The 17459-nt window shown below is 34.8% G+C and overlaps 1 protein-coding gene across 1 annotated transcript; it reads right to left on the bottom strand.

Annotated features, from left to right (window-relative positions):
* Positions 1 to 13174: 13174 nt before the first annotated feature.
* Positions 13175 to 15723, bottom strand: LOC132047775 (uncharacterized). The gene is made up of 3 exons (XM_059438769.1): positions 15511 to 15723; positions 13869 to 13928; positions 13175 to 13423 (listed from the first exon to the last, which is right to left on the bottom strand). The coding sequence occupies exons 1-3, from the start codon at positions 15721 to 15723 to the stop codon at positions 13175 to 13177; spliced, it is 522 nt and encodes a 173-aa protein (XP_059294752.1).
* Between the last annotated feature and the right edge of the window lie 1736 nt (positions 15724 to 17459).

The raw sequence follows: 17459 nt of genomic DNA, 5'->3' as shown, positions 1-17459 counted from the left end.
TCTTCGTGTGAAAAATGTTCGTGTTCTTTTTTATGTTTCTTTATATGTTTTGGTATCTCTGAGACTCTCACAAGTTCTGGAGAGGGGATTAATTCTTGGACTTGTGCTTGCAGAAGTTGCCTAGTGCTAAATATGCCATAAGTTCTTTTGGTTGCCCTCACATGGAAAGAACAGTACTATGTCTATGTTGTAGGCTTGTGAGGCCTCATCTGGTATTCGAGGATTTGGAGTTGCCCAAATCATGTGTGGCCAAATTTGAACTTTGGCTTGTTATGGACGAACCCATGGTTCCCTAATAGGTTATAGGTCAATTTAGTTTGTTTTTGATTGGGAAGAGACTCCTGTACATGGACCACGCTAAAAACGACGAGTCTTCTGTTGACGGAGTTAAGACTCCATTGACCAAGCAACAGACACTGTAGATTGGTTAGAGCGCTTCATTTTCACCGGTGGAAGTGGAGGAAGAATCTGTAAATTAGAGACTTATGTTATATGGTCCAATTTGAAGAGAGCACTGTAATGGTGCTTCTAAATCTGAAATCTTACATGAGAGTGTTTTGTTTACGTCCTGTCTAACATTTTTTTTCTTCTCTCTTTTCCAACGTTATTATACGATTAGGATTCTCCCACTCTGAGGAACAAGCAATTATATAAATTGCCATGCCTTGTAAAGTAAAATAAAGATTAAGAAAATTACGTTCCAATATTAGAAAGGTTTGCGAATTAGAGCAAGAGTAAGGTGTGCTTTCCTTGCAATACCATCTCCTTGTGGATACATCTATGACTGAACTATATATGAGAAATGAGGATGAATATAAGACTGCTTTTGGAATCACCAACTCAAAACTTGCCAGTTGACGTGAATATTCAGGACATAATCAAAGCCCCGCTAACTCTTGTGTTTTCCAAGTATTTAATGGTTGTAGGAATCAGATGACCATCAGCAAAGTTTGTAGCAAGAGTCACTGAGATAATGGATATTTATAGGATTGCATCCAAGATAATTAAATCAGTAAAAACGATTAATCATTTTGCTAACTAATTCTTTGGTGTCAGGTAATAGCTACGAATAGTCATCGACATCCTGGAAAGAGTAGAACAGTGGGACCTTATTAACTTGTTTGTCTAGTACCTTACTGAGCGATGTCTCTTGAAAAATTCTTTTCCTACTATTGATTGTTAAACGAGGCTTTTAATTATCAGTTGACTATTCTATTTTTTTTTATATTATCAGATCACTCAAACAATATCTGTAGGTAAGCTTTCTCAAAATATGGGATTTGTTATCTGAAGAACAGATAGATTATCTGCTACAACAGATAAAAGTGATTTGATAGCGTGAAATTATCTTGAACTAACGATATATATAAGTTAAACTCTTTTATCATAATCTATAATATATTGTTTTGTTGCTGTGTGGAATTATACAAAGTATCACAACGTCTTACTCCTCTGTGATAAATGACTGCACATATTGCAAAAAATTTACGTCTTATTTAGAGCTCCTACTTGCCTTAAACCAAACTAAGATGCAACTTTTGTCATCCAATTGCGGCTGCCCCTTCCCATTTTTGTCATCTTACTCCACTATCCCATCAACAAGTTGGTGGTTTATTGAAATTTGGATTTATGTGTATCAAGTAAGAGTAATTTGGAAAGATCGAGAATCTCCAATCGTCTTGACTTGTCGTTCTTAAATGAGTAAAAATCTCAATCTTCCATAAGATTACATATTTTGAAACTTTTTACAAGAAAATGCTAAAAATATTTCCATAATTTCAAGTGGGAAAATACATAGAGTAACAAAGAAGAACAAGATAATTTCTAAAGGGTGTCTTGGAAATTTTGGGGAAACAAAAAAATACAACATAGATTGTGCTTTGTTCAGTCATTATACATTAAGCTGTGATATAACAAGTTCAAAATATTTATAGTTATCCCATAGTTGTTGTTACGTATTTTTAACTTTCCATATGTTTGTGTGGAAAAGAGAAAAAGAACAGAAAAACCACTTCTGCGTGCTAGTAAGAATACTGATTAGGAAAGAGCACTTAATTAGAACCGCATAAATCGTGAAAGACCAATCTTAGGATATCGACAAAGACAGCAGATGGATGCGATTTTGATTCAATTTAAATGGAAGAAGACTGATCTAGAGGGATGGCCGTTCATGTCTATCCTTGCGGAAACTATGACAATGACTGAGGAGAACTTGTTGAGTGATAAACAAACGATTTCAAACAAAAATCTTAAGATATTCAAAAGAGGTAAATCAGAGAAAAACAATAAGAGTAAGCTTATATGGCCTTAAAAGAAAAAAAAAAAATATATATATATATGGCCTTAAAAGGGGAAGATTCCCTGAATTTCCATTTATATTTTCTCTCCTCTACTCTTTTTTTAATTTAAAATTGTTTTTATTACATAAGGGGCAGCTCGAAAATTAGAAAACAAGAACAAAAGTAATAAAGTTTATTATCATACATATCTTTCTCATGTAAAAGATGAATAAGTCCATTTATTTAGTTCTATAGTTCTACATTCTTTGCAGAGGAAGGGGAGATGGGGGAGGGATTACAATGTGAGGATTCAAACCTTCACCAACAAAGTGAGAGTTCAGGTAGCCAACCAACTGAGCTACTAGATCCCTACTCTTGTACCTTATTTGGGCTCTAATTTGATCGGACTCATAATTTTTAAAATAAATTTAACTTCTATATAGTAATGATGTAAAATTTTAAAATGTCATTAAAATAAAATATTCAGTCAGTTGCCATCACTTTGAAAAGATAAAAATGACGGCATAGTTGCATGGTTGCGAAAATTGACAGCCTATTAGCATGTTCGATCCTAAGAATACACTACAAGCACAAAATTACTAGGTAATCAAGCTACAACTTGTGTGTCTAATCATGTGATTATAGCTCAAATTATAATGATGACAATTGAAAATAAACACATGAAATCCTTACTATTATTATAGAAAAAGAACAAAGAGAAAACATGAAATTCTATTCTTACATGAACATAATAAGTCGGTATACATTCATGTAACGTGAGTTTGTCTTTATATTATCTTCTTCTTTGCCTGTGCGAGAAAATTTGACCAAAAAGACTGAGATAATATAATTAGCAAGTTGGAAAATCTAAGTTTAATCCAAATCCACCGATAGTTGTGAACTCCAAACAACTCCGTTAATTGTATGTAAGCTGTTACATGTTTTGGTCTCCTTTTCTTGTCACTGAAATACTTGTGTGTCTAATCATGTGATTATAGCTCAAATTATAATGATGACAATTGAAAATAAACACATGAAATCCTTACTATTATTATAGAAAAAGAACAAAGAGAAAACATGAAATTCTATTCTTACATGAACATAATAAGTCGGTATACATTGATGTAACGTGAGTTTGTCTTTATATTATCTTCTTCTTTGCCTGTGCGGGAAAATTTGACCAACAAGATTGAGACAATATAATTAGCAAGTTGGAAAATCTAAGTTTAATCCAAATCCACCGACAGTTGTGAACTCCAAACAACTCCGTTAATTGTATGTAAGCTGTTACACATTTTGGTCTCTTTTTCTTGTCACTGAAATATATGTGACCCAAGCTTCCAAAACACTCATTGGCTCCCAAAAAAAAAAAAAAACAAACAAGAAAAAAAAAAGGCAAGACGCACTACTTCTTTTAGTTTAATTTTTATCTATTGATCGTATAATAATCATTTGCTATCTTTAGTGTACAGAACTCAGTGAGGACATCTAACAGATAAGGGACAAACTTGTCCATTCTAGGTTTTAGAATAGTTTTGTTACATTAATCGCCACACAAGAGGGAGGATAAAATAAAATAAGCCGAAACCTCAAGGAAGATCTCTGAAATTATCTTTAGTATATTTTTTATTTCAACACACCGCCTAGGGAAGGGGGAATTTTGCGATAATCAAATAATAGCTCGTGCATTGAGTGTGCACCGTTGCTAGTATTAATAAGTAAAGACAATGAACTTATGTGTCTTCTTTTTAAGTTTGTTTAGTACCTTTTCTCCCTTATATTGGAATTCTTAAGTAAAGCACCTCATGCAGCTGCTCCAAAAAAGATGACAAAGCTCCTAACAAAATTTAATTGAAGGCCAAGGGTGTTTTGACCGGATATATGAACTAAAGGGCTTTATTGTATTTAAGAATTGCAAAGGCAGGATTTAATCAAGCTTAGAATACATACACTTGACAATGGTTTGGGTTCTTTAGGCATTTAAATTTTAGAAAGTTTATGTTTCTATTGTGATTTGTGAACTCCTTTTTGACTATGCAAGTTTCATTGACATGCACAACCTTTTTCTTTTTCCATTGTCAAGAGGTGCTTTGTATAATCAACTTGAGATACAACTTCTATAATTGAAACAATAAAATAGGGTTCATTAGGCACTTCATTTTGAGAAGTTCCCAAGTTTGTTAACCTTCTTGGCTACACAAGATTGGAGTTGGTATCCTTATGTTCGCATTGTAAAAGGTCCCTTGTACATTAAATTAATTAGAAAAGAAACAAAGGAAAAATTACGACTAAACAATAAGAAACTACACAAGATTTTTCTCCCAAACTCTGTTAAAAGAAATACTTACTATGAATTGTTAATCCTATTTTCTCCCTTTTTATTTTTTATTTTTTTCTCCCTTCACTTCTCTCTTGACGTGTTCAATATTTTCTCTGACTATTTCATTTGTATGTGACTAATAAGAGGGTATTAGCCTAAGTTTATAAGTTGGTTAAACTAATTTATACGCATTTTTTGGCTTTTATGTATTTGGTAAACACCAAAAGTGATTATAAGTCATGCTTATAAGCTATAATCAGTTAAAAGTTATAAGTTGGTTCATCCTCAGCTTATGATTTTACAATTATAAGCACTTTTAGTTTGAACAAATATTTTACCATTTTTATCTCTAAAATCTTTTGTATAATTAAACTTTGAAATATATATGTTTCCTCAAACAAAAGTTTTTAATTGTCCCTTTTCTATTCCGTCATTCTTCCTCATAAAAATACTTTTATATATAAGGATATTTCAGTTATTTTAACGAAAAAAATGTTTGTCAACACCTTTTTTATCAAACAGGCAAACACACTATAAACTGTTTATTATCAGTTTCAATAATTCTATCTAAACATATAGCTGCTTATTTATAATATTAAATTCAACACCTAAAAGTGTTTTTCAACACATACTGTTTATTAATTAGTTTTAATCCCCTTATCGAAATGTCTGCTTGGGTCCCACATTTTTTATTTTTATTAAGCCGGTCCCACATTGAATACCTCAACTTGATATTTAACTCCCGAATTTGTGACTGTTTGGCTCATGTACCGCTGCCCTCATGATATTTTAAGTCTTTCTATATTTTTTTGGCTTTTTTCATTAGTCACTATATTATTGGGGTACTTATTTAATAAATCAAATGTTGTTATATAAGAAATTAAATCCCAAATGGTAATTAAATAAATTACTTAGTTAACAGTTATTCCGCTGTGACAATTTGGAAACAATTAATTTAAGTTTCTCATTTTATTCATAATGAGAAGATTTTAGTCACATAAAATATATTATGCCATGTTTAAAACCACAAGTTTTAAATGTTTTATTTACATATAAAAACCACAAATTCCAAAAATCTATTTTCTTAACTTCATAATAATTTCAAACAATACAATAAATTTTAAATATTTATAACAATTAACTCGTAATCAGTAAGGTAATTAACGATATCAAACTCAAATAGACATACAAATATAGAGAGGGGTTTGAAGTTCTTTGATATGACCGTTTCTTAAAACTTCCTCATGACTTTAGGTAATGAAACTTGGTGGTCTTCTGCGCTTTAGACTTAAATTCTTAAGTAAAACATTTAATATTTTTTACCCAAATCACTTAATTGACACTGTTTAGAAAATTTAAATGTAAAATTTACTTGGAGTAATGTGATGACCCGCCACATCATCATGCCACCTAGGCGCCACATGGAACTATTTTTTCCATGTAGGAAGCTTATGTGGATGCTTACATGGAAAGGAGGCTAGCTTATGTGAGAAGGTTCTAGAGAAATACGGAGATTTCTCATGGAAGACTTTAGAACCTTATGGAATTGCATGGAAAGTCCTTGAATAATCTAACAGTATAGAGATTTCTAGAATAGGATTATTTGTAAATATGTAGGGACTTATACAATAATTATTATTTACATATTAGTCCCTAGGTGAGTGGTATAAATAGGAGGGTCATTCATTTGTAAACCATCAAGCAAAAATCACAAGTTCTCTCTAATACAAAAAGCTTCCTATAGCTGATTCCTCTTGTCTTTCGTAATTACTATTCCCTTAGTGATCCTAAGTGTAGCAATTTAGGCTGACTTGGCATAGCAAGATCGTGAGCAAGTTGTGCAAGAACGTGAGCGAGTTGTCAAGTGCCACACGTGCGCTTAGTTGAGGACTAAGGACGTGACAACGTGGTATCAGAACAAAGGTTACGACTAAGGGAATGACAAACGATGGAGAAATCAACGCTGCTAAAACCCGAGCCAACGTCATCCAGGATGCTGCTGGCAAGAAGGGCCATAACAAAAAGAGGATTGCCGCCAACCAGAGCCAAGAGGTGCCACCAGAGGTTGTGTCAAGTGAAGGGCTTACATCCCACGAACCATCTACCACTAAGGCGAGCGAGGATGATGCGGAGGTCTTGTCCGAGGACGCCTCGCTCGGTAAAGAGTGGTTTATGAAGGTTAATGTGGGGGTGGACGCCATCGACATATTTGGCCAACATTTGGGCAAGGTGGAGGGCACTCTTAGCGTTTCGAGGGCATACTCTTGAAGAAATTGAAAGCATCCGAAATGACTTGAGGGCGTAAGCAGGCCGAGATTGAGGTAAAGCAAACCATCACCGCCTTAGAATGCGGACTCGGCAGCGTTGAGTACTATCGATGCCATGAAGGCAAAGATAGTGGCACTCGAAGAAAGGTGTCGGTGTTGGCGTGACCTTGGCGACCAACAACGTTGTCAATGACGAGAGAGACTAAGATCGAGGCTCCCAAGCCACCGTTGTTCAAAGGGGTTCGTGATGCACAAGAGGTGGAGAACTTTCTTTGGCACTTGGAGAACTACTTCAGGCATGGCAAAGTGAGGGATGATGAGGCCAAGATCAATACCGCTGTGTTGTACCTATCAGAGACTGCCATGCTATGGTGGAGAAGAAAGGTCGCCGATGCTGAGAGAGGTCTATGCACAATTAGTAGCACGTGGGATCAGTTCAAAAATGACTTCAAGCGACAGTTCTTACCAAGTAATGTCTTGTACGAGGCAAGGCACAAACTAAGAGAGTTGAAGCAAACGGGGAGCATACGAGACTATGTCAAGGAGTTCACCACCCTTACGCTTCAGATTCCCAACCTCACCAATGATGACTTATTGTTCTACTTTATAGACGGGTTGCAAAATCACAAGGTGAGTCGCAACGCCGTCAAGTCGCGTACATAGACCAAGCTATCGGAGTCCGAGTTTTTGATGGACTTTAGGCATGACAAGCACGACAAAGGCCAAGGCAATGAGTCAAGGGGTAGCGATGCCAAAGGTGGGGGAGACCGTGGCAAGAGCAAGGAGTCGCAACAACCATACTCTAAGACCCAAAATGCGAACAAGTTCGACGGCAAGAAGTCAAGTCATCAGGGCTATGCCGAAAAGAAGGCGCAAAATGAGAAGAAGGGATGCTACATATGCGGAGGGCCACACGTGCCTTCAAAATTATCCCCGACCAAAAACCTTAGCTCTTATAGCAATGAAAGTCACGAGCAAACGCAAACACGCAAGGAGAGAGAATCGCACAGTTGGGGACAATTAGGCTATATGGCGCTGTCACAAAGCAAGAAAGTTAAACCAACGATAATAAAAACCAGTACGTGGATCTCACTATAAACAACAAGCTCGCTCGTGCATTGGTGGACATAGGAGCGACTCATAATTTTGTGACAGAGGCTGCAGCGAAGAGACTGGAGTTGAAGCTCGCTCCAATTAACGCCCTCGTCAAGACCGTGAATGCAAAGCCAGAAAATGCTCGTGGTGTAGCTAATGGCGTTAGCGTCAAATTGGGTGATTGGAGAGGTACGACAAATTTTACCGCCACTACTATGGATATCTTTGATATTGTTCTGGAGCAAGAGTTCTTTAGACATTGCCACCCGATGATCCATCCCTACCTCCAACGTCTCTTGGTCATGGAGCGAGAAACCGCTTGCATGGTGCCTATAGTGACTATGTCGCATGGACAGGGCCATGCATAACTTTCAACTATGCAACTTGTCAAGGGGCTCAAGAAAGAGGAGCCAACATTTATGGCAACCATTACAAGTTTGGAGGAAGATAATGGTACCCAAGAGACACCGCCGCCTTGGATAGATAATTTACTCGAAGAAAACAAAAATGGTATTTCCGAAGAGCTACCTAAGAGTTTGCCTTTTAGGCGTGAGCTGGATCACAAGATTGAGTTAGAGCATCAATCGGGAAAGGGTCAAGTCATACACCGATTACCATCACCGCCTCACACGATAGGGAGATTGAAGCTATCATTGACTACTAGGTTAGGCGGAAACAGGGGGAAAAAGGCACTGTCATGTTCCTCATCTATTGGAAGGGGAAATCACCGGAGGAGGCCATATGGGAGTGGTACGAAGACTCGTGGCAATTTAAAGATAGGATTCGAGAGTTTATACAGCAGCATTGCGCCGCGATCGTCACAACATCGGGTGGGGGAGAGTGTGATGACCCGCCATATCATCATGCCACCTAGGCGCCACGTGGAACTATTTTTTCCATATAGGAAGCTTATGTGGATGCTTACATGGAAAGGAGGCTAGCTTATGTGAGAAGGTTCTAGAGAAATACGGAGATTTCTCATGGAAGACTTTAGAACCTTATGGAATTGCATGGAAAGTCATTTAAATAATCTAGTTGTGTAGAGATTTCTAGAATAGGGGCTTATTTGTAAATATGTAGGGACTTGTACAATAATTATTATTTACATATTAGTCCCTAGGTGAGTAGTATAAATAGGAGGGTCATTCATTTGTAAACCATCAAGCAAAAATCACAAGTTCTCTCTAATACAAAAAGCTTCCTATAGCCGATTCCTCTTGTCTTTCGTAATTACTATTCCCTTAGCGATCCTAAGTGTAGCAATTTAGGCTGACTTGGCATAGCAAGATCGTGAGCAAGTTGTGCAAGAACGTGAGCGAGTTGTCAAGTGCCACACGTGCGCTTAGTTGAGGACTAAGGACGTGACAGTAGCTTCCCCTAAGACTTATTTATGACTAGTAACTATCCTTTCTAATATTTAAGATTCGTAGTTATATTTTTCAAATTTTACAATCCATAGCTAACCCACTTTTCACTAATTAATTGTGTAGCCCCCATATCCCTACTTACACGCATACACGTTTATCTATTTCCCAAATATACTCTCTCTTCCTAAATACACGCAATTAACTCCCAATTCCTCCCATTTCTTCCATAATTCAAATCAATTTCTATCACATCTTCCGTTATCACTTCCGTCTTTCACTCTCCCATAACTCCTCATTATTTTTACAATTTTATAGTAAAAAATTTACCAAAAATAGGTAAGATTTTTTATTCGTTTTTGATTTTATCCATTGTATTTTTGTAAAATTCATGTTGTTTTGCTGAATTTTTTTGTTGTAAAATTCACTGTTTCTTTAATTTCATCATTCTCTAACATATAAATCCTCGATTCTTAGTGTTGTTTTTGCTGAAGATTCACAGATTCAATTTCAATGGCTGAAATCGGCTCTCCGGGCATGAAAACTCGAGGTGTAGAAAATATAATAGATGGTCTTTATATAATAGATGGTCCTAGTTTCTCTTTAGGAATTATTCAACAAGAAAGCATCATTGCAGGAGGCTCATCTTATGCTGAGACGAGTAACAAAAAATTAATGATCCAAGAAGGACACAACAATACCATGATTCTCATGTTGATAAAAAAAAACAAAGAGGAAATAGTCAGTACTAGTAAAAAAAGGTTTCTCAAGTGCCGTTACAGAATAAGAGAAAGGTTACGAAGCCTGTTTCTGCAAGTAAAGGTAAAAAAGTAGTTCGAACTACTTTTCTTTTTCTTTTTCACGAATGTATTTCAATTCACCAGATCTATATTTTCCATGTATTTAAGTGTAATTTTTTTTCGTATTTCTTTTGATTTTCAAATATTATGTGTTTTTTCACTGTGTTTTATATATTTTATGACCTGGTAGTTTTGTTTTTGTGTTTTGTTATTTTTTGTTTTTTATTTGGTTTTGACAGTTTCTTAGTATACTTTCATTGTATTTCAGTGTATTTTAGTGTATTTCAAAATAGACCATGTGTGTTATAGATTTTATGACTTGGCAGTTGTGTTTTTGTGTATTTGTGATTTTTTGTTTTTTAATTTGATTTTGATAGTTTCTCAGTGAATTTCATTGTGTTTTATATATGTTATGACTTGGCAGTTGTGTTTTGTTTTTTTTTGTGATGTTTTGTGTTTAATTTGTTTTTTGACAGTTCTAAGTGCTTTCAATGTATTTTCTGTATATTTAGGTGTATTTATGTGAGAATACATAACATTTCAGTGTCTAAATGTTTTTTTTCTTTGCATGTTTTTTCCAGGATTCTAGATTTTTGGTCACGAAGCAGCCTACTGTGGCTCCATCTATGTAAAGATACATGAACGTCAATGTAATCAGTGACATTAGGGGTAAACAAAAAGGTGCTGGACAGATAGACATTTTTGCAGACTCCATTTTTGGGAAATATCTCAAAATGTAGCATAATATAGATGTACAAGCACAGTTTTTTAGGTGCTTCATGGTTAAAGAGCTTAAGCAAAGTACATACGAGTGCTTTACATTTGAAATAAATGAAAAAGTATTGCATTTTAGCATTAGAGAATTTGCACTAATCAGTGGGTTGAATTGTGTCTCCGACGTAAATGGCTTTGAATATGATAAGACGAAAAGAAATAGGCTTATGGATGAATATTTAGGTGGAACATCTGATGACATTAAAAGAGGGAAGCTGATAGAGTGCTTCAACAATACAGATTGGGAGGACAAAGGCGAGGACGCAGTCAAGATGGCCATATTGTATTTTATAAATACATTTATATACTGCGGTGAGCCTATTTGTTTAAACATACCTAGGGTGCATTTTGATGTTGTAGAGGACGGAGATATGTAGATTATCCTTGGGGCAAAGAGTCCTTTAAAGAGTTGGTTACAAGCATTAATCAGAAATATGCCGACTTCAAGCAATATTACAGGATTCACGGGATGCCAATTGCCATGCAAGTTTGGCGACATGAATCTTGTTCAAAAGTCCCATCCAATATTGCAGTTAAGTCGAGGAATTTAATTCCAAGAATCTTGAATTGGCGGACTATTGAAGAAAAACCGAAATTCGATGTTTTGATGGAAGGGGTGTTTAGAGACGACAAACATCCAAAGAAATTTTTACACATGTATTCCTTTTTGCATTTTCACTGTATTTAAATCACTGTTTTCTCATTTGAATCCCATTGTATATCATTTGTATTTTCCAAATATACTTTCTTATAATTCAATATATTTCTGATTCAATTATAATGTCATGCAGATCACCATTCCAGTGTAATCTACTGTGTTTCATTGCATTTATCATTGATTCTGTCCTGTATATCACTGTATTTTCTCATTATTATCCCCATTGTTATAATTGTTTTTCTTAATGTATTTTCCATGTATTTTGATTGATACCATTAGATGTATTTATAAAAATAGAGCACAGAATGACAACTTTGATGTTGTTAATGTAGACGACCTACCACAACAAGCCACTGGAAGCATGTATGTTTTTTTTTTCTTTTGAAATATAGATTCAATACCATTTTTCTTCTTCTAAACATTTAGTAAATCACGAATAAAATTTTGTTCAATTTTTTTCAGGGATTGTGGTGTGTATGTGACAACTTTTGCTGAATACTTGAGTTCGGGTGAAGGCATTCCAGCTGAAATTGATGCAAAGTTTCACCGTCAGAGATATGGTGCACTTCTATGCGACTATGCATGGGAGAAGACAAACCAAAATGCATTAAGTGATAACGAGCAACTACCAAGACCAGTCTGGCCTTCAGTTGATTACGCTGCAGTGAATATAGTAGATGGCGTAGAGTAGATGTTGGATAGAGCAGATGTTGTTTAGTTCAAGATCTTTTTCTATGTGTTTTTTATGTTGAACATGAGTGTTTGGATCAGTTAGTGTTACTTTTATACAATATTTTTTTTTTGTTAAGAATACAACAAGTATGGTGTATTCTTTTTTTTTTTTTTAGTCATCTCGTATGTTATATAAGACAATCGTAGTTTGTCTGCAATTTTTCGTGTTTGTTTTTTATAAGTGCGCATTTCATTTTGTTCTTCATTGTATATCTGGTATGTTTTTTTTTTTTTTTCAAAATGCATTAATTAACCTGTCTAGACTTTCTCTATATTTCAATGTATTTATTACTGATCTATAAGTTCATGTTTTCTGTAAAATGTATTCCACAACACTCAGACTATATTGAAATACAAGGAAATAAAGTGAATTACAGAGAAATACAAAGAAGTACAAAGGTACGAAACAGTCTAATGTATTTCCATTGTATTAATTTTGCCAACTTTTTCAGTATCAATCTAATGTATTCCCACAACAATCATTGCACACATAAAGTCATATATAAGGTACAAGTATTGAACAATGTATTTCATTGGAATTTTTATTTGAACATATCAGTTCATTACTCTAATATAACACAGTGAAATACATCACAGTAAAGAAACAACGAATTTAAGATGAATTCATTTTAATTTGACATCCTCAGACAAGTGTCCTAAAAAATCAACACAAATAAAGACTAGACACTTATTTCTTTTTTTAAGAGGCTTATTACCACATGAACGCCTGTTATGACCAAGACGTCCACATGTACTACAAGCATTCCTACGTTTATCAATCATCAACTCCATTAATGGCTTATCCCTCTTCTTTTTTGGCCTCCCAGGAGGTCTCTTGTATCTCGATGGCAGATCAACTTCATCCAATATCTGTGTTGGAACATTCTACTCTCTCTCGTCGGGAAGTGGATCAATCGGCACATCATACGTATTCACCACTGTACTTGGCTTGAATAAGTCTGAGCAATATGCATCAGCCGTTAGATTTTTACTCTTTAATACAGCCCAGGCATGTGAGCATGGTATTTCGTCCATTTGGAACATCCTGCAACTGCAAGTTTTCTTCTTCAAATCAATTATAAAACGCCTCGGTCCATCATTCACCATGTAAACATATTCAGTTGATGCTTCAACCTAAGAACCATGTAAATTCAACAACACAAATACATTATATATTAGGTTCCATAAATTAAAAAGCAAAATCAAGAGCAGTTATTTAAATACAACGAAATATAGATAAATATAGAGAAATAGATTCACAGACAAAAACCAGATTTATGTTTAAGATAAAACTTACCCTCATACATAACGATTTATACTTGTTCATTGAGAGCATTTCCTGGTATCGTCTCGAAAGTATTGAGAATGTGTATATACCATTTTTCCTATTTGTGCAATTCCATCTCCCAAACATCTTCCTAACTTCTTCAAGAAAATAAAAAACAGGCAACTCTCTCGCCGCTACTAGTTTTCCATTAATACATTCTGCTATATTTGAAGTCATCGTCCATCCTCTGTTAACAGGTGAATACAGCCAAGCCCATTTCTCCCTTCCAACATCATCCACATATTACTTTACCTGAATATCAATATTCTCAATCTTTTCCATCAATTTATCGAACTCATCCTGTGTGTATGCCTTGGCAAGTGAATAAAACAAATGACTCAATACTTCATCATTCGACTTGTATTTCTTTGTCACATTTTTTCACAAATGTCATATGCAGGCCAAATGAGGAACGGTAGGATACACCCTAGACACCGCTTTGATTATGCTTTCATGTCTGTCGGATACGACACACATGTTATCCTTAATCCCATAAGCTAGCTTGAATCAAGCCAAATAACCAAGTCTAGGACTTATCATTCTCTGAATCTATCAAACCATATGCCAGTGGTAGAATATTACATGTATATACATTTGAATTTTAAAAAGTTAATCATAAACAGTGTATTTTTTCAGTCTATATTTATAGTGTATTGCAGCCTATATATACATAGTATTTTTTAGAGTAATGTAATCTATATTTACAATTTATTTCAGTCTATATTAGCAGTCCATATAGATAAATCAGAACTATATGTATGTATTTCTAAAATTAAACACATAGAATTACACATACCTACACCATCTAAAGTATTTGCGGATACAAATGTACCATTATACGCGCTTTTAAGCTGTGCACCATCCACTACCACCATTGATCTACAACACTCGAATCCCTTTATGAATGCTTTGAGTGCTACAAAGAAATACATGAACTCATTTTCACATGATTTATGCATTTTAACAAGTGATGCAAGATATGTTTTATCTAGGATATGGACATATGCCGCTAATTTCTTGTATGAATCAGCTGGTTCCCCCCTCAAATCATTCATAGCCTTTTCTTTAGCTCTCCAGGCCAGCATGTAAGAAACATCTAGGCCAAATTCATTTTTGACGTCGTCTATTATATCCCCAGGGCTGACTCACCTCTTATGGTTTACTATTTTCGGCTTAACAACCGATTCCCCAATAAACCAACTTGTTGCTTGCCTCGGTGAATACACTTTTTCCTTCAAAGGGCATGTAAGTTCGTCATGGAAAGATCTAACCTTGAACATTTCAGATTTTCCAACACTTGACGCTCGGAATTTCCATTCACATTCAGGCGACATACATACGAGTGTGTAGCTACAAAATACAAACAAATAAAAAAAACATAGATCAGTATGAAGTCATTTTCAGTAAATGGAAAAGATGATGTATATTCAGTATACGTCACTATCATGTGAATATTGTATGTGTTACAGACATTGCAAACAATACATAAAACCAACATATTTAATTTTGTATATATTTTCACTGTATTTCTCATTTTAATCTCATTGTTATCAATGTATTTCTTAATGTATTTTACTATATTTCTCATGTATTTTAATATTACTGCATGTGTTACAGATTTATATACAACACACAACTTCATTAAAAAACATTCTATTTTACAACGATTATATTGTATTGCATTTAGTATACAACACACAGTTCGAATATGGAAAACACATACCTTATAGCATTTGATCTCTCAGTTTTGAAACTGAATCATTCGCGAATAGCATAATTCGCCATTAAAAGTTTCAGTGTATCCTTATCCTTGTAAATTTGATCTACAAAAACTTCCTTCTGTTCCGTGTTGGAAATAATCAATTTGTTATCGTTCTCGAATATTACAACGTACCTTTCCACAATTTGACGGATTCAATTCATTAGAATCATACACATCCATATCCTCCAAATTATCATTGTATCCAAGTTGAAGCACATCCTCTCTAAAAACACACTCACCAATTGCAATCTCCTCAACGTCATTATCTGTAATACTAACGCACAATGGATACATCCCGAAAACACTGTTTTCCCTCTTAAGCTCAACGTACACACTAACTCCCATATCGTTTTATTTCCATTGGTTGAGTATCCCCTTCAACATCATATTTTATTGACATCTTTTTTCTGCAAGTATCCACGCCCAGTTGAGTTAAAATCGTAGAAACCAATTCATCGTACTTGCAATAATCACTGAATACAACTACATCTATTTTGTAGTTGACAAAACAATTTTGATCGTTCCAAAAATCAGAATGTCGGATCAAAGCAGTTATGCTGGCCATTTATATGATTAGAAATAGAGCGATACGTTGTATTCAAAGCAACTACAACAAAAAAGTTTAGACCGTATGAATTTCTTTCAAATATGCCAAATTAAACACCAAAAAATAAAATAGAATGAAATCAAAATTACCTTGTTGATAATCGAATTTTCCAACTGTTCTTCAGTACGACAATGTTAAATCACTCGTTCTTGAATTACAGAGTGTATTAGCTCGAACCAGATTATTGAAAATTTTTCAAAAATGAAAGAAATTTTTACTGTTTTTTGTGAAAGATAAGATGCTGATTTTTTCTTTTTTTTTTTTGAATTCAAAAACTTTTGAATGGAGAGATTTTGATTGACAGACGTTAGCTATAATGGAACCTCATGAGGTTCGCGTGAATCATGGAATCATTAATACAAATTATCATATAATTTGAAAAAAAAAATTATTGCCATAAATATAGCCGTTTTTAACTCAACATCCGCGCTGTATTTCTCTGTATTTCAAAAACGCGAAATTCAACTAAAATCTAGCCAAAAGCATCTACGTATTGTAAATCTTCAACTTGTAGCTATAATTTGTTAGAAGCTATTAAAAGATAGTTATTTGTGTAAGTTTTACACTATTTAAATTTATGAATACATGTGCACGGGCTTCTTCTCACTAGTACTAATATGGACCATCCATAACGTACAGTTGTAACTTCTAAGTTCTAACTACTATTCGATTGTATCATTTAAGATAAACTGTAACAATAAATAACAAAACAATTTGCTGTATTTCATTTGTCCAATTTGTACAGTAAAGTTTTCCTACACTTCCTATTTTTCTATTCATTAAAATCAAACAGAAACAAGTCACTTAATAGCCAAAAAAGCTAAATCCAAATTACAAACCCCTTCTTTTTCGTTCATTTTTTTTTTTTTTGGTCAACCTTTTCTTTTAAACGGAAAAAAAAAACTAAGAAAATTACCAAAACTAAGTTTAGTGTTTAGACTCCACGGTTAATCATCTCCATGTACTGCTGCATAAGACTGTTGCCTCTGTAATTTCATATCTTCATTAACCTTGTTGATAAATGTCTCCACTCGCCTACTCAACTCGTCTGAACTCAGCGACGGATCCTTTTGAATCTTCACCGGCGACGGGGATTCGTTGTTTGTCCGGTCCTTAAACGTCTCTGACTTAAGCACGTGCCGCAGGCGGTGGCGCTGCGGTGGCTGAAAGGTGGTGGAACTCTCGATTTCCTCAAGACCGTCGTCATCCACTGTCACGTGACTACGCCCCTCTGTTATCATCTTCCATGTGTTGTCTGATGGTTTAAGTTGGCCACTAAAAATGGCGGCCTAGTTGCATGGTTGAGAAAATTGACAGCCTATTAGCATGTTCGATCCTAAGAATACGCTACAATCCTAAAATTACTAGGTAACCGAGCTGCAACTTGTGTGTCCAATCATGTGATTATAGCTCAAAATATAATGATGACAATTCAGAATAAACGCATGAAATCCGTACTATTATGAAAAAGAAC

Source organism: Lycium ferocissimum, chromosome 2 (assembly GCF_029784015.1).
Source record: "Lycium ferocissimum isolate CSIRO_LF1 chromosome 2, AGI_CSIRO_Lferr_CH_V1, whole genome shotgun sequence".
Lineage (NCBI taxonomy): Eukaryota > Viridiplantae > Streptophyta > Magnoliopsida > Solanales > Solanaceae > Lycium > Lycium ferocissimum.
This window is presented reverse-complemented; position numbering and strand designations above follow the sequence as displayed.

Coding starts and splice junctions, on each gene's coding strand:
- LOC132047775 (XM_059438769.1), bottom strand. CDS start 15,723: ATGGGAGTTAGTGTGTACGTTGAGCTTAAGAGGGAAAACAGTGTTTTC. Junction 13,929..15,510: donor ATCCGTCAAATTGTGGAAAG/GTACGTTGTAAT, acceptor TCACTTGCCAAG/GCATACACACAGGATGAGTT. Junction 13,424..13,868: donor TTGAGAATATTGATATTCAG/GTAAAGTAATAT, acceptor CATGGTTCTTAG/GTTGAAGCATCAACTGAATA.